Source organism: Vidua chalybeata, chromosome 1 (assembly GCF_026979565.1).
Source record: "Vidua chalybeata isolate OUT-0048 chromosome 1, bVidCha1 merged haplotype, whole genome shotgun sequence".
Classification (NCBI taxonomy): Eukaryota; Metazoa; Chordata; class Aves; order Passeriformes; family Viduidae; genus Vidua; species Vidua chalybeata.
This window is the reverse complement of record NC_071530.1, coordinates 21,285,865-21,312,128: the sequence shown is the minus strand read 5'-3', so window position 1 is coordinate 21,312,128 and position 26,264 is coordinate 21,285,865. Positions and strand designations below refer to the sequence as shown.

General features: G+C 40.2%; 1 protein-coding gene across 1 annotated transcript in view; it reads right to left on the bottom strand.

Annotated features, from left to right (window-relative positions):
* The window catches only part of FAM171A1 (family with sequence similarity 171 member A1), an 87,376-nt gene that overhangs the window by 34,436 nt on the left and 26,676 nt on the right, over positions 1 to 26,264 (bottom strand). The window contains exon 2 of the mRNA XM_053950495.1: positions 2,775 to 3,002. Within this exon, the coding sequence (XP_053806470.1) occupies positions 2,775 to 3,002 (228 nt within the window). The remainder of the gene's footprint in view (positions 1 to 2,774; positions 3,003 to 26,264) is intronic.

The window sequence follows — 26,264 nt, the reverse complement described above, 5'->3', positions numbered from 1 at the left end:
TTTGGCCAAGTTCTGCTACAGCACATTACCACCCTTTAGCTTTCAAACCTACTCCCTGCTCATGGTTATCATTTTCCCATTTGTGGTAAATATGGCCATTGTTCATTTACCACAGCACACAGGATGGCACATCAGCTTAAACACTGCCCTGGGTGGAATGCTTCTCAGAGTGGGGGATCTGCTCTGCAGGGGACATCTCCTAGGACTGTTAACAAGCATTTTTGGGAAATGAGGATGCAGCTATATGGGTGTGCCTAGACTGCACACTGCAGAATGAAGATTGAGATATGCTGCCTATTCATCATCATTCAAACCAGCTTAAAAATAACAACAAAACAACTTGAACATTTTTCCAAAGTTCTATACTGTGCTAGTTAAAAGCATGATAGGCATTTAATTACAAACAGTCCTTGGAAAGGTTTTTAAAGACTAGAGGCGTCTTAGTCAATACAAAATACAAAAGCCTAAGTATCTTAACTTATATGTCATGTACCTTTTCAGGACTAATTCAAAGAACAACCATATTTAAGCCTATTAAATTATCTAGTTGTAACTTGTTTCTTTAATCAAAGAAAGAATAAGTTCAAGGTACAGAAAGCAAAATAAAGGACTCTACTTCCAATTAAATCAATGGCAAACTATCTACCAGTTTCAGTGGGGGATGATCAGAGGTGAAACGAATCTACTTTCAGAGCTAAGCTTTCGTTTCAGCCATGGAAAGAAAGATTTTTGGAACCTATACAATTACTGCTCTTTAACTTCAATGATTTACTAAAACAAAAATGACATGTTTCCTTCCCTTCCCTCAAAATCAGTATTTAAGAAAAACAACAAGCAAAAAACTAATCAAACAAACGCAAGGCTATGGAAGAGTACATCTCATTCAAAAGACCTAGGGTATAAGCCAGAGACAAGACACAAGGCAAGGTTATTGCATAATTTCATAATTTAAAAGCACATGAAGTATGCTGAGAAAGCAGCACTTCATCTTATTTAAAGAGAAGAAAACTCAAAGGAAATTTCTAAGCAGAGTCACAGAACAATTATGGCTGGAAGGGACCTCTGGACATCACCTCTTCCACCAAGCAGGGGTTGTCCAGTTGAGTTCTGAATGTATTTTAAGGGGGACATTTCACAACCTTTCTGCACGACCTATTCCAATTTTGCTGCTTGTAACATAGAGGGGTGGGTCGGAAACAGAGACCACACACACCCAAGGTCCCTGTGGCAATAGTGAGACCTTTATTGTTTGAACCCAGCTTTATATGGCAGGTTTGAAATGTCCCGGTCTATAATGCTCTTTGGTCTGCTCTCAACACCTCCCAGTTTCCTGACCAGTGAGATGTCTGCAGCTTAGGAAGTTCATGGGGTAATCTGATCATAGTCCATTGGTGATTGGTTGAAGTCCCTGTGTGTCAACCCAGGGGCCAGTTTATAGAACCAGGCTGGGTTTCTTTTTTATAACTGAATTAATTGCTCAGCCACAGATTAGCTGTGACAGCTGCTACTGTAATGAATTGTTGCCTTTTACTTATTTGAAACTCTCTTGACTGCAACTCTTTCAGTTGCTTCTTACTCTTTCACCACACCCCAAAGAGCTTGACTCAGTCTTTGCTATTAGCTCCATTAAGCAGATGAAAAACACGGTGGAATACAGTACAGAAAAGTACAGAAAATGTGGAAGAAGGAATTCTTATCTTATCTGAAGCAAGTGAAAGCAGATAAGTAAACAGCACATTGAAATGCCTAAAGCATAGTTCTGGGTTTGAAGAGATTCACGTTCCTTTCCCCTTCTGAAAATACATTTGCTACTCGACCTTGAAGCAAGTCACGCAGCCCTTCTGGCTATGTTATATATTAATAAATAAAATGGAGCCAAAGCATGGAATTCAACACTGCCCTGGGAACGTATACACTATTTAAATACTAGTGCACTTAAAACCTCACATGCCTTTGGCCCCAATTATCAAACCTGAGGCGTGTGTTATTTGGGTGTGATTTGGGTATAATACAAGCCTGGGACCATTCCCAAATTACATGGACCCTCATTGTAGCTGAGGATTACAAGCAAGTCAGATGAAACTCAGGATATGATCTTCATATAGATGTTACAGCTCAAGGTTTGAAAGCCACCCTCAATCTGTTCTTTTTAGCAGTCAGAAATAGGCTTCATGACTCAATTTTTCCTCTTGTATAGCTAACGTAAGGTTCTGAGGCATTCTGAGAAAAACTAACACGCAAGCATTATTGTTATACTTGTTTGCCTGTGGAAGAAGCAAAGCCATGCTAATTAAATTATTAAAAATCCTTACATCTGGATAATATAACTGCAGATTAAAACCGTTTTTTTGACATGGCTAAGAACTAAAAGACCAGAAATTTTTGTACACTACAGCCTGTGGTGTAACAGTTGTTGCTATACCTTGGAAGAGAAGCAAGAGTACATCACAGCTGCTGAAACAAGGTTCTTGGAAACAGAGTTCCCATAAGGAAAAAGATCTGGAATAGATTTCTATTTTCTATGGAGCTGTAGGAGCACCAACAGTTGTTTGAAAACTGATGTAGCACTGTATCGAGGACCTCCAGAAGGAGAGTGAACCTCTGCTCAGCCTTGAAGCTGCAGTTTAACTGAGGAAGAAATGTTACTGGTTCTGAAACATGCAGATGTTTCTCCTCCCACCCAGGATCTCAAGCATTCAAACACATCATACAAAACTGTGTAGCTTCCTTTAGATGCAATATCTTACCTCAGAACAAAAATAAAGATCTCTTACCAGGCAATCTTACAGGTTTCCATGGTGCAGAATTTGGCACATATGCATGTTTACTAGCAGTCACTATCAGCTGATTGCCCAACTTATACTGAAACTTGAGGAAGGCAGTGCCATCTGCTCCTGAGGTTCCAGATGCAATGGAGATCTGGTTGGTAAAAATCTCAATGAAGGCTTCAGTTACTGGCTGATGAGTGCTGGCATCGCTTACATGGACCTTCAGCGTTACTTCTGTAATGACAAACAACCACAGCGATTATTGTCTGAAAAAGCTTCTGTGGGAGGCAGCAGCTAGAACATGCTGACACACCAGTGACTATAAACACACCAGCTCTGACATTCTGGTGCCATGTACGACTTCTTATACTGGCCTGAAGCTCTCCATCTCAGACAGTCACTCTTCAGAGACACTGCAGATTCTGCTACAAGCTAGACCAGGTCCTGAATTACTGCCTGACAGCTAATTTCAGCTGTGGAGACATCTATCTTCCACCTGTGACCCACATGCAGCTGAGCAGCACATCTCCAGGGCAGGGAACACTCCCTTTGAGGGGCAACATGTCAATCATAGAGTACTGCTGTACTGTGCAATTCTAAATGTGTGCTATCAAACATCCTGTGGCAGTCATGGACAGCAGGGCATGGAAACTCTCTGTAAGGTCCCTGCCTTGCCGTGTCCCTGCTCCAGCCAGCCTTCTCCAGCAGCAGTGGGGAAAGGGAAAGGCTGCAAGTGGGGTTTGCTCCTCACTCCTTCCCAAAGCAATTCTCTCTGTGTAGCAATGGAATGGAGGAAATCTGCTGTGACGGAAGCCAAGAAAGAAAGTGGGCAATAGACCAGGCTGTGCTACAGCTAGGTATCTTCAGCTCTGGTGGGACAGAGTGCCCCAGCTGGCACAGGACTTCCCTGGTGATGTCTAACCAAGGTGGATCATGTCCATGTCCTCAAAGCACAGGACAACCAGGTGGGAGTGCTAGCAGTGACACCAGCAGCCCTGACACTACTGTATCACCTGTCCCCACATACTACTGGTGAGAAGCAAAGAAGTGATGGTTAAGGCAGTCAGGAGAATCATACATCCTGCAGATATGCAGTCTGAAGACAACACAATGGACTACATTATTCTTGAGTAATTTGCCATTTCTCCAAAAACTAATTACTAGTTTAAATGTTTCCAGATGTACAATATTTGTCCACTCTGGGCACTCCTATGACTAAACCATGCATTGTGTCACCAGGCTTTTGTTACATAAAATGGAGTGGCTTGTGCAAGACAGTCCCTCTGGAAGGCATTCTTCTGTATCTATGATTATTTTTATGTGCCTGCAATAGTTCAATTGCCTCATGCTCTAAAGCAGCAGCTGTTGCCTTTCTGCAATAACCATGACTTAAATGCAATACTGTGTTGAAAAGACCCAGCAATGATCTACTGCTTCCACCAAGACATTCCTTGGGTTCTTTTCACTTCCAGTTGCCTCTTCCTCTTAAATGAACACTTCCCTCTTTTCTCTCCAACTCTCCCCTTTCTCTCATTCCCATCCTAATATCTGGAAATTCTGTTGTTCTTGCATGAAGTTCCCTATCTCAGCTTACATCCATAGATGGTATTTTGCAAACTCCCTTTTTGTGTCAGGAACCTTCAGCCTTTCACAAGCAAGATCCTCCCACTCCATCTGCAAACATTTCCGCATGTGATGCCCAGGAAAGAGGGCATGACCTCCTGTTCATTTATATTCAAAAACATTACACCGATTTCTACAGAACAGTACTGGTGGTACAGTTCTGTTCTATTACTAATACCTTATAAGAACTTATTTTGGTTTAAGCCCTGAGCTAGCAAGACATGACACCAAGAAGAAAACACAAAACAAAATCTTGTGGTGAGTTTCAATAGTGAAATGACACAACTGCGTATGGGGAGAAAGACACTGTAACAACCTAGATAAGTTTAAAAGGACATGTGGACCTAATACAAAAGTATCAGCACATCTGTCCTAAGGGCATTTCAGCCAGAAAGATCAGTATCTTGGGCCCTTTCATAAGCAGAGACCTTCTCTCTGAATCCTACAGTACTGAAAACACCAATATCAAGCAGACCTGAACAAAAATCCCATTAGAGAAATTCATAATCATCACAGTCATTGCTTTAGAACTTGGCAACAGAGGATGCCAATTTAGATGGGATCAGCATGAAATACATTCCAGCTATTAAAGATTCTGGACTTCTTCCCAGTTTTGCATTTAGTAGTCATAGGAAGCAAAGTACATTGAAAAGCAGTGTCTACATACTCCGGTGCCCAGTACAGAGTGCCTCCTTAAAAACCTTGCCTTGACCACCAAGCAACTTGTGTATGTGAAACGCAGCCACATTAATCAATGAAGGAAAACATATATTCATGTATTTACAAACATGAGGACAACAAACAGTGTAAGTCCTAATTTTCAAAGTGGATTGATATGCTTAGATCTAAGGCCAGATAGCTGTGCTCTTAGCATTTCTTACTTTGAATTTCCTAGCAAAGAATGCAAGAATAGATGAGGTTAAGAATAATGGGTGATGCAAGAAGAAAAAGCAAGAGAACAGGATGAGCTGAACATTGCTATTAGTAATTTCAGTAACATGGAAGTTCAGCCTTCTCTAAAAACAACCACATATAAGAAGGAACCAGGGAGCTCTGGAATATTAAATACTAATTAAGGAAGAGGGTAAGAAAACAACAGAAGTATCATATCAATTTAATTCCTTATATACATCCAAAATTCTAGAAGAGAGACTACTACTAAAATTGATCATGAGAAGAAACCAACAAAATTTTCCTGCATACACAAATCCATCTTTCTCTTCCCAAATTGGAGAGCTAGCCATGGGTATCTCCAATAGAAAATTTCTTTATCTCTCACTCTATAGATATGTACAGGCTTCTATCTGCATACTTCTCTCTTTCTGCATCCCTCTCTTTCTGATAAGGCAGGGGCTTCCAAAATCCTTCTTATAAACAGAAATGACAACAGCAATCACCCAAGACAGAATGCTGATGTCCTGAAAGGCAGCAGACTGGAACTGCTGTTCCAAACCACACAGTCCCTAGATCAGACACTGGGCTTGTTTTCTCCTTTTTGATATTTAACATGTTTTTTTCCTGAGCAGATAGAGAAAACCCTAGCAGCCTGAACACTCCTAATTCCTTTTCATGTGTTATCTTCCCTGACAAACATGTGAAATGTATACAACTTGCTTAATTCAGGGCCTTCTCCCACGCAACAGCTCCTTTTTCTTATCTAATTCAGCAGTGAAGTCACGAACACTAAGCCTACATTATCACTGTAATTTCCACAGCAACTGAATGATTAAAAGCTTAAAACCGGAAAGAAATTGTTGAAGAAAACATCCCCTAAAACAGTGATGAGAACAACCTATAAAAAGAGACAGTAAATTTCAGAATTGCTAGGATATATTCAGGCACTTCTTGAGGATCAGGGGACCTGGAGAAGAGAAATAAGACAGCAGAGTAAGGACAACAAGTGACCCAAGATCAATCTGATCTCTAATTAATAGGGAAGTCTTAGATCGAAAGACTAGGTATACTAGATGAAATCAATTAGAAGCTGTTTAGAAGACTTACTTTAAACTAAGGAATAGAGTATTTAAAATATCTGGCGAACTTTTTAGTTGGAACTTACAGCAAACAGTGGGTATAAAGCAGGTGTGTTATTCTTGAGTTTTGCAGCCTATCACAGCAAGGAGCTCACACAGAATCAAAGACACATGGACTCAGAGAAGAAGCACAGCTGCAGAGGAAGGCAGGGAACTGAAAGCACTGCAAAAGATGAACTGCTAAAGGGAAGCCAAGCCTGCTTCATTCTCACCCTATTGTATATACAGTAGAAGTATTTGCTAAGTTCTGGAGGAGCTTTGTTCTGTGCTGCTAGTGAGGTCCTGGATGAAGGAATGGGACATAAAGGTAAAGAATGCTGATGCTTCCTCATTTAAGAGCAAAGCAGAGATGGCTGAGGTGGTAGACCCTGGGCTGAGGAACTCACCCAGGGCAGCTGTGGTGTCTCTCACCTGCCCAGACAAGCCAGCCACAGTCAGGACAGGCTATGCTTGAGCCATAGCCCGGTCCGATGCAGCTGGCTCCTGACTGGTGTGGTGTGAATGTGTCTCTTTCAGACCTCATCTGTCTGGCATGTACTTCCCTGCTGGCTGGTAGCACTGGTGGGCACAGGTACAGAGCCAGAGTCACTTGTCTGCACTGCTAGTGTGTGTCCTGTCATTATATCCTTACAGGAAAGATTCAAGTCCAAAACAAGAACCACTTGTAACTGTCATTTCCAGGAGATAAACCACAGGCAAAAACACCCAAGGATATTTGCAAGGGCAAAAAGCCTGTGTCTCCCTGTCTAGAAGTGCAGGTAGGAATAGGCCACTCACAGATGTTCAATAGTGCAACCCTTCAACTCTGCTTCAAGAATCCCAAAGCAAAGTGGGAAAAGAAGGTTAATGGGAAAAAGCAAATAAAACCAGCAAATGAAGGGACAAATTCCACAAAAATATCAAGGCTTAGGTATAGGTATGCTCAAGCAGGTCTAGTGTAAATCTGTTCTCTTATAGTCCTTTGTCTTCTTTTAAACATTAAACCTCCTACTTGTTTTTCAAATGAGTGCAAACCAAAACTACTAGTTATTGTGAAAACAGCTGCTTAAGTGTAGCACCCTCCTAGTTTTCTAGTACTAAATTTATTGTAAGCTATATAAAAAACTCCAGCATCTTCAAGGTTATAATTTGGGAAAGTGAAAAAAAAGACAAAAAAAAATCCCTAAATGGCAGCATTCCAATCCAGAATCCCATCTGTCTTGTTAATCTGATTTTTGAGATTTTACTAAGTTTAAACTTTCTCTGAGCAATCCTTCCTGTGCCATCTGCTCTATGAACTCTACTGCCTCTCCTGAAATACAATTAACCTTAAGAAAACTATTTCTTCACTTGTAACCCCTTCTCATACTCACAACTGCTCTTTACATTGCTGTGAACTCTCAGTTTGCAAATGGTTTCCTTCAGAACTGCTATCATCACTGCTGTCTTCTATAACTGAACTCTTGAAAAGTGAAAAGCAGTGGTTTTAGGCTTTGTTTGTTGGGCTTTTTTTTTAAGTCAGTAATATAACACAGAAAATAAGCAACCTGAGCAAACTGTCAGATTCCACATACTGGAATAAACACAGAAAAGTTATGACACAGACTGAAAATCAAAGATCACAATCCTTTTTAGATCCCAAGCCTGCAATTTGGTTTCTGTGCACACACCCCTCTGTCAGGCAGACTCCCACTGACGTCTGCTGGACAGATGATCTCTTTTGGGAACAGGCTGACACAGGCAGCTGCGATCACTTAGCTTTTCCTTTGGGGGTCCCTTATCCATGGACAATGTCAGGATATTACCAAAGAAAGAGATATTTAAATTATCTAGGTTTTGATTAGAAAAAGAAAGCTTCCTGCTCACTTAAAAAAAGCCATTATGAACTTTAGGTAAAACTGTGTCCTCTGCTCTGACTGAGCTTACTGGCAACATGCCTGGCTTTGAATCCAATGTGCCAAATGGATAAGCCTTTCTGTCTCTTAACCTTTTGCCCATGTGTGAGGTCAATCCTCAGCCAAACAATGGGATTTTCATTTATCTAAAGGAAAACATTTTCCTAGAAAAAGGACTGTTCCCCATGCTTTAGCCACAGATGCCAACTCTAGCATTTACATATTGTATCATTCTAATGTGCTGCATCAAGAAGGCTCTACTGACAATCACACTTCAAAATAGCAGCAGGCTAAGTTTGTATCAAGAAAAGGAAATGTGTATGTAACATCCCTCCAGAAGCACATAGACTCTGATCTTCACTGATGTTGTCAGCTGAAAGTTCTCAAGTAGCACCTCAAATAGCAAACTACATGTGCTTGGACAAGATTTGCAGTGAAGATGATGACATTTTCTATTCAGAACTGGTTCTGGCCCTCATTACAGGAAAACCAATAGTGCTACACAACCTTTCGCTCCACCACAGGTTTCAGCAGGACTCAGGTTTCAGCTGGGCTGAGTGTCCCACACTGATTTCCAGGAAACCCAACCATGCAGAGGACGGGACACAGGAGGTCTGCTCAGTGCCCGTTCAGAGATTTTCCAAATGATATCAAGGCTGCTGCAGTCCCTGGCATCAAGAAAAAAGCTCCTTACTACACTAGTCAGAAATCCAGTAAGGACTACACAACACAGTTTGGTTCTCAGACCCAGATTCAGAAGGGATTTAGAAAGTGGAGGGGTTCAGAGAAGATACACACAAAAACCCAGGGGACAGTGAAGCAGCCTTGGGACTGGCCATCTGAAGAGCATGACCTCCTCTTCCTGCAAGAGAAGGCTGGATCACTGTGCATAACAACGGAACGGCAAAAGATCAAGTCAGCTGAAGACCTTTAGTCTTGCTGACAGAGACAGCCAACAGCTGTATGCTGAATCTAAGCAAATTCAGGTGTCATTTCTTGGCAACAAGAGAACAGCTTATTAGATAGTAGACTCACTCAGGCTGTGAGAAAAAAAAATGGGTTAATAGCTTTAATTTTAGTTCTAGGTGTTTAATTAAGGCTTACAATCAATGTTAAGAGTTAAGACAATTAATGTTTGGTTCTAGAATATTTATGAAGCCAGCCCAAGTGGTTGCTTGTGGTGCTTCTTTTTAGCACGGCAATCTGAATTTACTTAACCCTTTGTACTTTAGAGGTCAAGGGGATGACTATCAGTAGGGTCCTCCCTATACTGAGTACTTGCAGTGTGATGACTATAATTAACCCCACACCTCAGAAGTCAAGGAGGAACTTTCTTCCTCAAATGCACAACTGATGGATTTCTGAGTTTTTCTTTTATTCCTCTCTCTTGCTCTTCCTCAGAAACAGCAGAGTGCAATGAGAACTGCATATTACACTCTCTTGGCTGACACAGAGAAGCCCCTACATGATGCCTGATCAGAGCATTCTGTTCACCTCATCTCTGCAGACAATCAGGATCCAGGACTGTGGAGGAAGCTACACCCGGAGAGCACTTGAGGCTTTTTCACCCTTCTCTGCAGCTCAAGTTGATTCATCCATATTTCTCATCTAACAATCCTTGCTGCTCCAAATGCCTCAGGCATTGCTGGCTGTGGCTGGTTCCCCTAGTGCACAAGAATTTAATTTCCAGGGGATTGAAATAGTTTATCTTAAATAATTAGTCTTAATCATCAGTCTTCAAATACAAGACAGTTGTCTTTGATATGAAGGTCAGACAGGTGCCTTACTTACCTTTTCAGGTTTAAAATCCATTAAACAAACTGTTCATAAACTAAAATGGTAAATACATTAATTTATCTCACAATGCATTATCTCCTAGGGATAATCCACACAATTTTTAGTAAACTGTCACAAAAAGAATTCTACTATATGAACTAGAGCAATTGATGCCACATACAATGAAAACCAGGCTACTATACAACCCCTGTATTCAAAGGGGAGGGAGGGGCAGTCACAGGATAATAAAATAAAGACATCCATCATGCAACAGTCCAACATGTAAAAGAAGATTTGCATATCCTGACCTGCTAGAGCCTAGAGCATTACCACCAAAATTAATTTCTTGGGAAAAAAGGTAGGAATTTGCTTTAATTAAAAAAAGTGGGAGCTATATGCATTATGCCCAGATGAGACTCCGATACCCTATTGTTAAGTGATTAAACAAGCATTTATAATTAACCTGAAACTCACACAGCTATGAAACTCATGAATAGCAATAGTTGCATTAACAGGTCTGCCTTTGATCTCTACAGGAACTGTGCATGACACAAACTAATTTCAATTCCAAACCTTGCCTCTTAGACATGGAATTAAATAAAATACTGTCATGGAGCACAGATGGAAGTTGAGTTTCAAAGCTCTAGTTTGCCACACACATAATGTATTCTTTACAAGACATGAAAAAGTAATCCCAACTTAAACCCCTCTTTCTTTTTTTTGTAATAGAGTTCTTTGAAACTCTGTTTGGGGATCAATATGGAATGAGAAGTTAATGCACTGATATTTTCCAGTTGCTCAGCATTAGAGTTCTCCCCTGACTCAAGACCTCAGCTGATTTTTGACATCAGCTCTGAGGATAATACCACACCGAGCTCAGCTGCTTGTGGTTTTAAGCCAACTTTATGCCTACTGCACCATCAGTCTAGTTTGGAGGAGGGCAGAAAGGCAAAGCTTGGATTTGCTTAGCCACAAAGGCACGTGTTACATTTTCTCTGAACAACTTTATCCTAAGTCTATTAATAAAAGTATGCATCTGATGAAAGCAGTTTAAAGCAAATGTATTCTATGTCCAATGTATGTTCAGTGGGGCAATGACGAGACAAGCACTTTTTTTTCCCTCATTTTCAAGCAGTTTTAATCTTAGGTTTAATCTCTAATTTCCAAAGCCTGTTGCGAAAGCAAAACTAGATATCACTTTGGAAGAGGGTATTTTTACTTGGGTTGTTTGTTTTTAAACAAACCACTCTAACAATTCAAACAAACCCATCTCAAGGGCCTCTCTACATTCCCATTGCAGCCTGCAGTGCAGACTTTCACTTTCATCTCAGTAATCCACTGACGTAAGCTCATGAACATACAGAGGCAAACTGCTAAAATTTTATCTAGGCACTTGCACATACCCTTTCTTCAAATAACTCAACAGTCGATTTATAATCGCTTCATTCCTTAAAGAGGTTATCCCCAGCTGGCAGACAGGAAAATTAAACTGTAGGTGAAGCTACACATGGTAACCATCTCATTCCTCCAACCCAGCCAGTCTGAGCAGAGAGCTCTCCAGAGTGATGAGGAGTGCAGCACTACTGTTAGCTACTCCACAGCAAAACCAGGAGCATCCCTTCCCTCCCCACCTCTCTGGCCTGGCTGTGGACTCTTGCTCCTTCTCTTGGGCTACCCCACTTCCCCTCAGACCTTCTGCAGCTTTGGTTGCCTTTACTAAGCCAGCACTGCACCAGCCTAACAAACCGAGTGGCTCCATGCCAGGTTATCAGGCTGAACTGCTGAAGCAATGCAGCCCCACGTGCCAAAATCAGCAGAACAGGCAGGTGTGGGGGTGGAGAGTGGTGGCCAAGTTCAACACTGGCAGAGGAAAAGAAAGGATTTGGGACCACCCCTGCTGGTTCACAGGCGTTTCAGTCAGCTCTGATGCACCCCTTTGGAAGGGTACCTGCCCATCTCCTGACCTAGGCAAGCTTAAGGTCAATATTTGGCACATAGAGTTGTAGTAAATCTTTATTCTGCATTAATTCCAAATCCCATACTGATTCTCCAATAACTTCCCAACCTCCACTGCTGCATACTGGCACCGTAGCAGTAAAATCTCTTGGCTCCATAACTACAGGATGCTTTTGACAATGCCAGGAAAGGGTTGGTTGGTATGGACTTTTGCACAGGCATTACAGAGTGTTTACAATAGCTCTTGAACACCCAAAAACCTCTACAGTTAGTTGGTATTTGCAACTGGGTGGAAGGAGGAGGCTACCAATTTTCCTCCAAACCCTAAAAAGAAAGCTTCCTTTTATTAACATCTCTGCATGCCACTTCCTGTGACTTCTGTCACAACAGCACCAAGATTAAATGCCACCCAACTTGTCTATATTGAAATTTTCCTATCCTCCAAACTTACTTATTTCCAAGTTTTTGAGATTTTTCTGTTTAAAATACTATTTCTATTTCCTCATTTGGAATTGCTTAAAAATGTTATTAATCTGTTACCTAGGTCTTCTTCTAGATAATCAATAAAAACTTTAAATAAAATAGGACCCGTTACAGTTCCCTTTATCCTAACACTATAAAGCAACCCCAGCTTAATACATGGCCATTCATCACTATACTTTGTTTTCTCTTTCATCCAATCTCAGTCACATAGAAGCAGCCTTCTGATCCAAGTCAATTAATTTTTCAATTCATATTTTTTAACCAGGCTGCTGTACTGTCTATACTTCAGCTGTGATGACTGCATATATATGCAGGGTATACATAACTGACTCAGCAACCAAAACTTGCGTCAGTTTAAATTACTGTAATAGCCATGGTGAGCTCAATTCTTGGCAGGCGATTATTTTTAAGAGCCATTATGATTTCATGAGAAAAATAATTCCAATCAGATTGAAACTGTGAATTTTGAAAAATTACTTTCTATTCCCCTACACTGGAAGTCAATTATGTAGATCAGAAGTTATTGGCTCTTCCACAAATTCACAACCATAATGGAAAGGTACAGTTACAGTGGCAACATTCATCTTTCTTAGACTCACTGTATATAAAAACCACAATGTGACAATGAGGGTTTGACATGCTGCTCACACACCTCATCTTGCCTTCCAAGATGGGAAGAGCGCTGGAGAATACCTTTGTATTTCTTGGTCACCTTGCAGCTCTGATTCCCAGAGCGGCTTATCACAGTTGCATGATTACCACTGTAGCTAGAAATGAAGGTTTGGAGGTCCACAAACCAGGCTTTGGGAATGAGTAGAAGTAACTTGGGAGTAGCCTGTTTGTTTAGGTAGTATATATAATTGCCTATCTAAGGGGGCGTCTGAAAGGGATAACACTCTGCTGAAGGACTCCTGGGGTTCACAAATCAAAATGCTAAAAAACAACGAATCACAGCTGATCAAACAGATCAGTGAATTATCTGTTCTATTTAGAGATCAGTCTTGATGTAAAATGCTGTGACTGGCCAACAAATGGCAGAGGAAGGCTGAGAGGAGATGGGCAAGGGCTATGTACCCTGAAGCTCAAGAAATAATGCAGGGTGGGACTGACCACAGCTGCTGCAAACAGGGCTGACTGTATCTCAAAACAAATGGCACCCAAGGGTGGCCTTCGTGTTAGATGAACAGCTATGTCATTTGAGTGAATCAATTGACTATACCACTGCTGAGTGGATCAAATATTTCTCCAAGTTTATTAAAAAAGTGAAAATGTCTCCTAAACGAGCACAGGGAAGGCATATACACAGGGCTCAGACCAGCAAAGCATGTAAGAATCATACAATCAGCAACATAAATAAATAAAATCAGAGATAGCTGTGGACTGGCTTCAACCCATGTATTCCTTCTCAGCAGCTGGTGATGGCCAGCATCATGATGGTGAGCATATTACAGAGACCAAGAACACGTACCACATATTGGTGTAGTGACTGAATTATTATTGTTGTTAATGCATTTCATATTAACAAAGTACAAATTACATTGGCATTGTGATTTTGGCATATTTTTTATCATTCTGCTAAATCAAAAATCCCACGTAATGTTAAATGTATCTTCAAATAAGTAAACTTGATATTACACATGTAGCCTACCTAAAAGAGCCCAGTCAGAGCATATAAGATTCTGGCAAATGCTGGCATTATTTACTAGTTTGTCCATTTGACAACATAAAAGACTTACTGGTTTCACTCTGGCATAAGCCCATTCTAGATAGTTATAGATGTAAACAGCACTGTGCTCAAGCTCTTTCCCTCAGCAAAGAATCCCTCAAATTCATTCATTTTACCTTGTCTGTTTCTTGTATTACAAAACACACATCTACTTAGAAGTAACACCATCACACAGGACTGCTGGTGTTTTCAGCTGGACAAATACAGCCACTTTCCCACTGACAAGCAGATATTCAGAACTGAAAACATTCCAGCGGCATGCTCTGCTTCCTTGGCACAGACAGCAACACAAATAATTTGTAGGCTACTTAGTCTATGCATTAAGCAAGCATTATAAACTATTATACTGGTTTAAACAAACAGCTGTATGTCTGGAAAGCGATCCACTGTGTGCAAACAATGCTTACAGGAAAAGCAGGAGGAAGGCCTTTCTGAATACCCAAATCGTACAGATGCTACACTTATACACAGACACTGCATTAACAGAATGTGCTGGGAAAATTTGCTGGGGTGCAAATGAAAAAGGATACGAGACCAATAATCAACTTTCTAAAAGAGTAAAATGTGCTATTATATGTTGTGCCCAGAATGAATATAGTGTTAGCACTTGAGGACGTGGTTTTGTGATGGACATGGCAGTGCTTGGTTAATGACTGGACTTGATGATTAGAAGTCTTTTCCAACCTTACAGATTCTATAATTAGCAGATAAAAGGTTCATGTATGTTATGCATGTACACATGTATGCTAAGTTAAACTGAAAACACAAGGTACATCTAATCACAGTAAAAATGACAGCATTTACTTACACGCTTCCTTGACAGTACCAGTCGTTATCACTTCCCTGAAACCCATTCAAAAACCAAATTTACAAATACTTTCTTGAAGTTAAGAAAGCATGTATTTCTTGCAGGGATATCTCCTCTTTGTTCATTTGTAATTTATTCTGTTCTCACATTTACAAAGGAGTAGCTAAGAAAAAATACAGTATTCAGCAGTTAATCATTACTTTAAAGAAACTAGCCCAATAAATTTAAAACATATTCTACCATACTTAGTCATCAATACAATTCCAGTGAGTAATACCAGAGTACTAGCCTTCTAGTAAACATGTAAAATAGAGATATAGATTCCTTATCTTTCCTTCTCAAATTTAACAGCTGTAGGAAATCTATAAATACTAATTTTTAGCAGCATATTCAGTGTCACCTCATGCTATGTATTATTTTGACATTCACTTCTATAAATCACTGTACATTTAATTTTAAAGTTCAAATAATTTCAACATGTCCTGAGATTTGTGAAATTAACATCCCACAATACAAAAGTAAGGTATTCCTTCTGCTTTGTTGAGCATATGTTCTAAATCAAAATTGCTCTTTACTTTTTTTGCCCTTCTTCACACTAAGACTCTGAAAAAAAGAAAAAACCCAGCCCACATAACTCAAAGGATGTGTGTATGTATATAGACTCACAATCTACAGCACACAGTTATACAGGAAGGCTGATTTATTTATTTCAACAACAGGTCTAACAACACAGTTCTCTTGAGGTTGCAAAATTACTAAAGGGAAGATGAAAAAGGACAGTAGATTGCTATTACTGCTCAAAGCCAGCCTGAATTCCCAGACAGCCCTGTGCTACTTTAACAGCACAAGGGAGGCTTCCAGCCATCAGCTGGCCAAGCACGATATACACGCCTTTAAAGAGCATAGAAAGTTGAGAGGTTAAGAAACACCACAGCACCCATCCTGAAGGAACCAGAGGTCTACTGCAAGGATGACAACAGCCAGTTCAGTTGCCTTAGATGTTTATAAAGACAAAAGGACTTTGGGTCCACTGCTCTAGTACAGGATCAGCAACAAATACCACAGCAAAATACTGACAGTTCTATGTAGTTGCAATAAAATTCTACAGACACATTAACATCCTGTACCCACACACATGTGGATGCAATATATGAGAAACAAAATAATTAAAAATGCAATTGCCTTAAATGGCAACTTTAAACAGCTTATTGGCAGACTGAAGTTTCTCTCAGAAATGCCAGCGTTACTCTAATGCTAAGATGTTCAAGGTGAACAAGAAGGATTTTAACTTCAGCTTTGGACCATTCAATCAAATACTCCCATCTGAGTTGGTAGCTAAAGAAAAATAAAATTGAAGCAAGTAAGAATTATTACCAGCTAATTAATATTTGCACTTCAAGTTCATTTTTCTAGCTGTTAAATGATTATTAAAATTAGGCTGAAATTATTTTGTAGTTACATTCACATGGAGGCCAAAATGCTTGGGTCTCAAATAGCATGTAACAGCAAGATAACAGTTCAGCTAAGTACAGCAACTAATAAATAGTGTATAGATACTCCTTTAAAACATGATGATTCTTATATTACCTGTAATACCAAAGCCAGGCAAAATACATTTCATATTCTTTTCAATGAGTGTTCTTACATATAAAACACTGCTGCCTACCTTGGAGTTTGGATTAGAAATTCACTTTTCTTACTGCCATGCTAAAACTGCAGTGAAGTGGGTGGAATTTCTTAAAATCTCTTTTTAACTAGGAACCTCAGCCAAACTGTTTTTGAGAGCCACTGCTCCAATTCCCTTGGTAGAAAGGACTTCTAGAAAATCAAATAGGTAACTGTGAAGCAGAATGGGTGAGATTTCACAATCCACTTAGGGATGCAGTGCTAAACTTGCTGTCAACACAGACAGTGGTAGCAGCAGATGGCTCTGCAGGCCATAAGCTACTTTGCACCATGCCTATCTTTTTCCACAAATCAGAGGGGTTTCCTGGCTAAATGTCCTGGGAATTGCCTGTTACATTAGCAGTGACAAAGCCTGGACTCTGAAGATGTGGCCTTCACCTTGATAGCTCTCACGTTTCTGCTGCCCAGGCTACATCACATGCAGAAAGGGTCTGTGAAAAGCAGCTGCACTCCACGCCAGGAATCCTCTCTATCAGGCAAACCCATTGCACAGCATCTTCCCAGCCTGGGTCCCTGGAGCAGCACAAGAATGTGCTCAAGCCTGAGGGCCTCCCGCAGGAATCCTGGCCTGGGCTACTTTCTGCTCTTGTGCTGAAGACTCACTTGGCTTAAAATCTGCCACCTCTTTGGCTTGATGACATACTGCTAAAATAACTTGGTTAAGATGACATATTTAGATCCTCAGCTATTAATTTTCAAAATTGCTTATGAAACACCTTACTTTATATTTAGCTACCTTCATTCTGCTGTCCTCATGTTCCAAGACTCCATCACTCACTAATACACATTTTTTTAAAAAGAAAAGCAGAGAAAGCTCTGCTAAATGCAATTAACAGTAATAACATGAAATAAATTGATTTACACTGGAACAACATGTCTTGTTTAAATTTCATTTTATTTAAGTAGCAGTGGTAGCAAATATATTTAAGTAGCACACCTGCCAGAGTTTAAAAACAAAACAACAAACACATGTACTTTACTTTGGCTCTCTCTAAAACAAACCCTTCCAAGTTTCACATGAGACTGTATCAACATCCAGAAGAAAACAGGTTTCAGAAGTTCATTTTACAAAATGTACAGAGAATGTAAAATTACTTTTTAAAATATGAGTTTTCATTTTTCAACTGCTTCATTACAACCCTTGCTACGTTGCTCCCCAAAAACATCCTGAAAATATGCATCCTTTTCAGATCACTTGCAGTGACAGCAGGCACACTGATTTCAGCAACTGTAACAGCTCAGTTATGAAGTTACCAAACCTTTTTGCCAAATCAATCAAACCCAGAGTTACAAGAAGCCCTAAAGCATGTAGCAAAATATGTCGAATATCTGAAAAATGATATGATCATGAAGGTCAGAGTAGGTGGGCGGCCCCTTGGTACAGCAGAGTCCTGGAGCTCCTTCCTCCAGAGTGAGGATGCAGGTTCCAGCAGACTCACACAAAAGCAACATCTTCCTGTCATTTTGTGTGGGCAGCCACAATTGCTCTTGCCTATGACTCAATTGCAACAGTTAACAGATGGGACTTGATCTACTCCCTTTTGAAGAAAGCAATCACCTGCCACCCTGTTTTGGTTTTCCCCCTCCCATAGCAGTTTTTTTCAAGCTCCATACAAGGCCCTTGAACCTATAGATTACATCAAGAGTCACAATTGACACCTGAAAAAGAACAAGTCATGAGGCTTGCCAGAGTTATACTGCCATTTTTACTGTTACTGGATTATTTAATATAAATAGGATCCATAAAAGCAAAAAGGTTAATAAATACTAGTGAATGATGAAGGAAGTCTATTAGGATGGCAGCGGGGCTGCTTCTTGGTTTAGGGTTCTCAGGAAACAGTCACAAACTTTATTTAGGAAAAGAAGCTTTGAACTCAGAGAAAGAAAAGCAGTACAATAACAGAGTGAGAAATGTAATGAAGAGAGGGCAGCATCCAACTTTTGTATGAGTTTAATGAAAGCCTACAAATAGTTTTTTAGCTTGCAGAGAATTGACAAGACATTTCACATTCAGTGGGACTTTCACCTCCTATTAGATAAAAAAAGATGAGTGAATGTATCCTTGTGAAAGGAAAGGCCTTTGGGCAAAAGCAGTAAATGGACCTTAACACCAGAGATGCACAACTGGGAGCCTGCCTGGTTACCTGCCATATCTGTCAGCCTGGGTAAAATGGGAGGGGACAGGAGGACAGTCTCCATTCACTGCAACAGGGAAACAAGAGTGAGGAGAGAAACTTACACAAAGGTCACAGGTCCACAGATGTCCCTCCATGTTCCTGAAGTTTTGAAAAAAATCCCGTAAATGGGTTTTTCTCTCTGAATACCAAACTCTCCTTCCTTTTTAAGTCCTTATCACGTTCCAGTAATTCTCATCAGCTCTTGACTGACTCTTGCTATTTGCTCTTGCTTTTTGCCTCAAAAGTGACCTCAAAGCATTCAGAAAAGCAAGATGCAGAGAAAACTTTTCCTTGGTGCAGCAGTAAAAGATGAACACCTACATGCCACAGGCCCTGCTCGCTGATACAGCCATTGCTCCACTTTGCTGATGTGCCAAGGTCTCTGGGATGGAGGTGTAAGGCAGCAGGGGCAGCACACAGCTGTGTTCCTGCCAACAGCCAGGAGCTCTGCTGGGAAAGCTGCCCCATCCCCCAGCCTTGGGCCTACACACTTCATTGACATCATCCAAGCTTCACTCCCCTTGCAGCACATCCACCCCAGATACTGACAACATCTGCTTTGGGCCAGAACACCCTGGCCTTTTGACTCCCATTTCTCTTTGCGATCATTTGCTACATTTTATTTATTACAGCAGCTGGATGTTCAGGTTTAAGATCCTCCTATGCATGTGGGTTTTGTATGTGAAGTATCATCTCCCCGTGGATATGGGGGTGTTGGGTGGGGGAAGGGAGGAAAAAGAAGAGAAGTTCAGTATTTCAGGCCACTCCCTTTGATTTGTAGAGTAAGTACATCACTGCTGTGTGCCAAGACACTTCAGTCCAAGGGCTGTACACAGCTGTCATGGAGCCAGGTCACAGAATCAGGGCAGCTCCACTCCAGCACCAGCATATGGGTGACTACTGCCTCTTCCCTCCCACATATACCACCCTCATCCCACCACCTCAGGACTGTCAGCCAGCTGGCAAGGAACTGAGGTGGGATGGGGAGACCAAAGAATCACAGGCTCTGCCTTCTCCTGTCATAGCAGTCAAGACAAGCTAAGAGATACAAACACTTGCCTACCCACACATTGTGCTGTGATGCTGTTCAGGGCTTGTAGGACTATTACACCCATCCCCTCAGAGGCACACAGTGACTCACAACAGCACTGACTTCACACCCTGCAAGCACCAAAACCAGCAGCAGGGTTTGGGGGCAGGGAAAGGAATATCGAACAACATGCCCCAAAACCACCCGAGCTGTGCAAAACAGCAAGTCCAGTCTTGTGCAACAGGACCCAGGGAAACACCATGGCTCTGGGATCTGTACCCACTGCTCCGACAGATCCCAGTCCCATGCTGGGAGGACACCTAGGAGTACCCCATCCCTCTGACTTCTGCAGCTTGCTCTCCACAAGATGAATTTTGAAATGGCTGTAACCCATCTGGGTCCCACCCTAGCTAGAACTGCAAAGCACATGGTGAACCCCTTCTCCCGCTGAAGTTTTGGCATAGCCTGTGTGACAGCACTCAGCATCTGGGACACTTGCAAGATAAAACCCGAGCAAGCCGCAAGCAGAAAGGCATCTAACACTAGCATGGCTCTTTCACTTAAGCAAACCATAGGTTAAATAGCGATGTAAGTGCTAGAAGATGATCTGCACATTGCTTTTTGGGAAAAAAAAAAAAAAAGAAAAAAAAGTCAAATGGAAAAGATTTGTCACTCAGGAGAGGTAAATGGTGGTGGAGGACATCTACACACATCAGCAACCAGATACAAAGCAGTACCTAAAAATAGTCAAAGGGAAAATTAGTAAAATAGTATGCTTAAATGAAATTATGTGATATATATGCAATATGTATGTTATAATGCAATATGTGAGATGCATCTATAGATGCTCTTTATATCCTGCCTTGCCTCCAAAAATCTTTGTGGGTTCCTATGAAGTTAAATGTCTACAGATTATTTTTATTTTTATTTTTTAATCAGTTTAATTATGTTCCTTGTGGAGAGTAAAATATTTTCTAGCTTTTAGACAAGAATTTTCCAATAGTTTTAGCTGGAATGCTCACTGGTTTTGCAAAGGACAGCTGTAGGACTTTCACTTGCACATTCAGCTACTTCAGAAACTGCAAGTTTTAGCAAGACCAGAAAATGAGGTTTCCTGAATGGTCTGTATATAGCTCCATGATTCCAAAGGCTGTAAGGATTCATGCTCCTGTGACATCAGCATACCTTAGAGAAAAAGTCAAGCAACATTTGGAGTGTAGATTTAGGCTATTTTTGAATGCTCTGCCTTTATACATCTAACAAACTAGTTCTAAATTGTTCAAAGGTTAGTACAGGAAGAAAACAGTTAGTTCTTAACACTAATACAATTTTACTTTGAAGTATGTGAAACCATACAGAAAATAAAGGGTGTTTACCAGGCAGCTGTTTGGTTCTATAACCTACTCATGTCCAGCTGACAGGCCATAAAATGAGCACCTAGAAAAGCAAAACTTTAAGGTTCAAGCACATAGACAACACTTCCAAGGCCAGCAGCACCAGAAGTGTGAATAACATTATGTAGCATATCTACCTTCTACAGACTCATAAGCTTCCTTTCCAGTATTTTGGCTTTTATTATACTGGGATTTTTGAGATTCACAAGCATTGGTGAGGAGATTGAGATTCTGACATTGGTGAGGAGAGCTTATCAATAAGCAGAGATTATTCAAGTTTTATATACCACAATATGAAGATTTAATCAACCTTTTTTTTAACAATGTACACACAATAAACTCACAGTTTATCAAAGAACTTCAAAACCCAAACAAAACCGGTATTTAGTATTATTCTTATTTATATCTGGTCTGAAAAATTCTACAGTAATTTCTTCACAGAACTGATCTTTAAAAAATAGTTATTAAAAAACCCCATAATCATCTGATGTGTATGAAACTTGATTCCAAGAACCACTTTCATAATAGTTTTAATGTAGTAAAACGGGCTGTGAGGGTCACCAAGTGACCAGACCTCTCCCATTTTCAGCCTGCATCCTGCCCAGATTTGGAAACAGAGGCAGGTAGGAAGGTGACTGGCTAAAGTTTTGTAAAGAAGAAAGGATGACAAGTACTCCTGTAGTTTGAAGGAACAGACAATAGTAAGACATGGGAAAAGCTTCTCAGTTCTGAACACTTCTCATGCCAAGGAAAGTGGCATGTCTAGCCAAAGTCCTCTTTTGTACATTGCTCCCCTCCAGGGAAGTGCGACAGATGCTACAGGAAATTGATGTTTCTATCAACTTCTTTTTTTGTTTGTTTTGTTTGGGGGTGGTTTTTGTGTTGTTTTTTTAAAAACAGATTGATAAGAACTTGATATTTTGTGAGCTGTGTGGTGACCACATAGAAGTATTTCTTCATTGTGCTGAAGGGAAGACTGACTCCCTGGCAAGTGCGTTCACACAATGCCTCTTTATTCAAAGCCAGCTCAAGAGGGCTCACAAGGGGGTGAGTGGGCTGACGATGACAGCCTCTTTGCGAGAACAGGCAGGAATCTGGTGACGCACTAATCGCTGCCTTGTTTTTTTCACTGCAGAACCCCTTGTGTGCCTGTTTCAGAAGCCAACTTTCACCCTGCTTTGCTGCCACAGCAACACAGAAACCATCATGTGGGAGTGCTGAAAAGAGATTTCCTTGTGTTATTGAAACCAAGAGATCCAGCAGTAGATGAGGAACCAAGAACCACTCTTTTACCATCTTGTGGACTCATGACACTCAAGTCTCAGAGACAAAGCACAATTTGAGGCTCTTCCCCTCACTCAGTCTTCAAACTAACATCTGCACACACGCTCCTGCCTCTACAGATAATATTAGACAAGAAAAATACTCCTGACTTTTCTTGTTCTTTGAGTAGATGACTGTTCCTCAGCCTGGCCTTAGGCTGACTTGAAGATCTGCGAACCTTCACAGCACCTCAGTGGAAAACAAAGACTGATACTGGGATTTGGGCTTGGTTTGCAAAGATGCTCCTGCCTCTTTTCACTTTACAGAAAAAAAACCCTGTGAAGGAGAAAGGAAGGCTGTGCAGATCACTGAGACATCTAATTACACTTTGCTTTTTTAATTTCAGGTAGATTTGCAGCTTTCTGACAAGTCTATAATGATATAGTTTTTCATTTTGCATTACAAATGTTAACAGTCAATACCCCGACAGGTACTGAAACAGATAATAGGTTGCTGAAATTCTGTAATGTAGAAAATTCAGTCTGTGGGTGGTGTTTTAAAAGTAGCAGTTTCCCTCATAGGGAGGTGCTCATAGGGAGCTGAAGGTAACAGCAGGACACTCACTAAAAGCCCACTGCTTCTGTCATGCTCTATGCTACAGACAGAGCATTACTTGGCCACAACAGGAATCCAACACATTTTATGACTATACGCCCTCATATCATTCACAATTATTAGTGATATCACCACATGGCCTATCTTAAATTTGTATTTTCATATAGAAGAAGGAAAGAATGTTTAAGATGAGATATTTATTAAAAAGAAAACAGTTAAATGGGAAGTTTCTAATTTTCTTCAGCCAAGCTAGAACTGAAACGTATGAAAATCAGAGTCTCACTTAATTTCACTGCCTCAGTATATTCTGTTACTTGGGTGACTATTTTCCCACAAAACTTTGGGGGTTTTATGCATTACACTTCTTATGCATTCCCTCTTCAACAGAAGTACTGGTTCAGAGACATAAAGGAAAGTGAGGACTAACTTCCTTGCAGTTAAATAAAGAAATCAGAGTTTTCACTTCATATGGGCTTCACTTCAGGGCTGGAATAATCCATCATAAGGTATTAATACTGAGCTAAGAAATCCAATCAGAAAGGCCTTAATCATACTATCAATAAAGCTGTAGACAACTTTATTTCAGCACCATTCACTTTGGTGGTTGTTTAATTCTAAGTGGCAAGCAAAAACTTACTGTACCTGGTATTTCAAGGACTAGAAGATTTCAGTTGTTGCTCAAAACCAGGAAGGAATATTTATTTATCACCATATGAACATAATACGTTTAAGAATTGAAGTATGTAATCTCAGAAGAGATACAGCAATGTGGTGTGGCTGCTGGAATCACCATCTATGCATAGCATGCTGACTGATAAAAAATTACCTTGATGCAAAATCTTACAGCGACAGAGCCAGAAGCAGAGCTCTGTGAAGATTCTCCTTTCCCCCTGGGCAATCAGACACCACATCCCGGTGGCTGTCAGACAGTGCCAGGAGCAGGATGACTGTACCATAATGGTCTTTGGTGACCTCCAGGTCCACTGAGGTCATTCCCCATGACTGGAACTCCTCAGAGGCTCTGCAGGTTTCACCACCACAAGAAAGCAACAGGACTGTCCCCATGCAGGACTCCTACTCCCTGACATTGGACTCGCTTTTCAGATCTTTCATCTTACTTTGACTTCTTTTCTTTATGGATCAAGTGCTGCAATTATCAGACCAATCTCCAAGAGTGTAAAAATGCTGCACTGAGAGACATAATGAGGGATTTTATATAATCTGCTTTATGTTGTCAGAAGCATTCAAATCTAACAATTCAGGAAAGGTCAATATTTCTCCAGTGACAATGAGGAATACAGTATGCTTTTTTTGGTACTTCTATTTGCAAGCAAGTTATACACTCATACTAGCTTAAAACTGAGATGGAAAAAACATTTCATATATGAAGATTTATGTAAAAAAAAAAAATCATAAGGCAATTGGAAAAAAGTTTATGGTCAAACTGTTTCTCCAGGGAGTACTTGGAAAGCAAAGGGAAAAGGAGACTGATGGAGCAGCATTCCCTTTAGTTAATTAAGTTCAGCTGTATTAATTTATTAACAGATGTCAAAGACAACAAATCATGATTTGTCAGTTTAGAGCAATTTCATAAAACGATCTTTAAACCTCAGTGGTATTATTTCCCTTTGCTTTCTGAACACTACAAGCCTGCTAAAAATGTAGTTAATCAGCCTGCTATCAATGTTGATACCACAATGAAAGGGATAAAAATGCATAAAGCCCTTAGTTTTCTAGAAAAATTATCCAAGGCAATGAAATGAAGCAATATTATAGTTTTCAAATATTTCAATTCCAGATTTCCTGGAATCTCCAGGAAATCAATCCACAAACACACTGCTTACATAAAACCTGCCTACAAAATTAAGATTCCTGCATTTGATATGCTCACCTCACCTTTTAATTACACGTAAAAATGAAGAGGTTTGAGATTTTAGTTGAGATGTCCCATGTCTTGCAACTGTATGGGGTTTTTTTTGTCCACTATCCACTGTGTTTAAAAGAGAAAGAGTGGATGTTGTGAAATTTTATATAGCAAAAAACACAGCTCATTCAAATTGGGCTGCAGTAAGTTATTCTAAACCATGGAAAGAGAGAGCTTGCGGAGAGATGCACTTTAAGAAAACACAGCGAAGAGTTCTGTGGAAAAGACAGACACTAAAGCAGCCTGGAAATTGACATAAAAAGCAATCTGTTTTTTCTCCATACTTAACAGAGAACATCCTCACCAAGCCACTTTTTAAAATCAATTGGATTCCATTTCTCTTTTGAGTGCTTTTATTACTGATGTCTCCTAATGACTGTTTGTACCTCAATTTCCTTTGACATTTAACATGCACATTAAATGCTACCTGAAGGTGAAAACATCTTACTTAACAGTTCCTATATATGAATATAAAGGATATATCACCTGAATTGCAGCCAATTCCCCCTCCCAAACAACAACCAAAAAAGACCAACCACAAGCAGAAGCCAGAGCTGTAACAGGTCATTAATTTACCACAACGTCATAAACAAAGGACAGTAGTGGGCAAGCTTTCAGTGTACAAATTTTTCTACTGTGAGAGTCCTCCTGCTTTCAATCTGTTACAGCTAAATGCCCATGCTCATTAAAAGCATGCTTTGCACAAACAGGACTTAAAGAGCAATGAAATGCTTACTTTCAAGGAAAAGGTGTGGTTGCTCACAAGTCAACATGATACAAGAAAGCAAGATAGAAAAGCAGTATCACCTGTCAAGAATAATATAAATCAAACAAACCCACATTGCTCCGTTGTATTTTTTCCAATACTACCTATAATCTTTCACTTTTAGCCAATTTAAATTGACCACAGTTTGTGTGTCCTTAAGGTTCTTAGTCAATTTAAGCATTACAGTAAATGACCAAAATTTTAGTAATCCATAATTTTGGTAAATATTTAGGAAAGTCATTTGATGCATGCCTTAGACCTCCTTGATGAATGCAGAAAAGGCTTACTTTGTTTACTTCATAAACTAAGGTAGGTAGTAACATTTATGAAATACACAGCACACATGACTTCAGACAACCTAC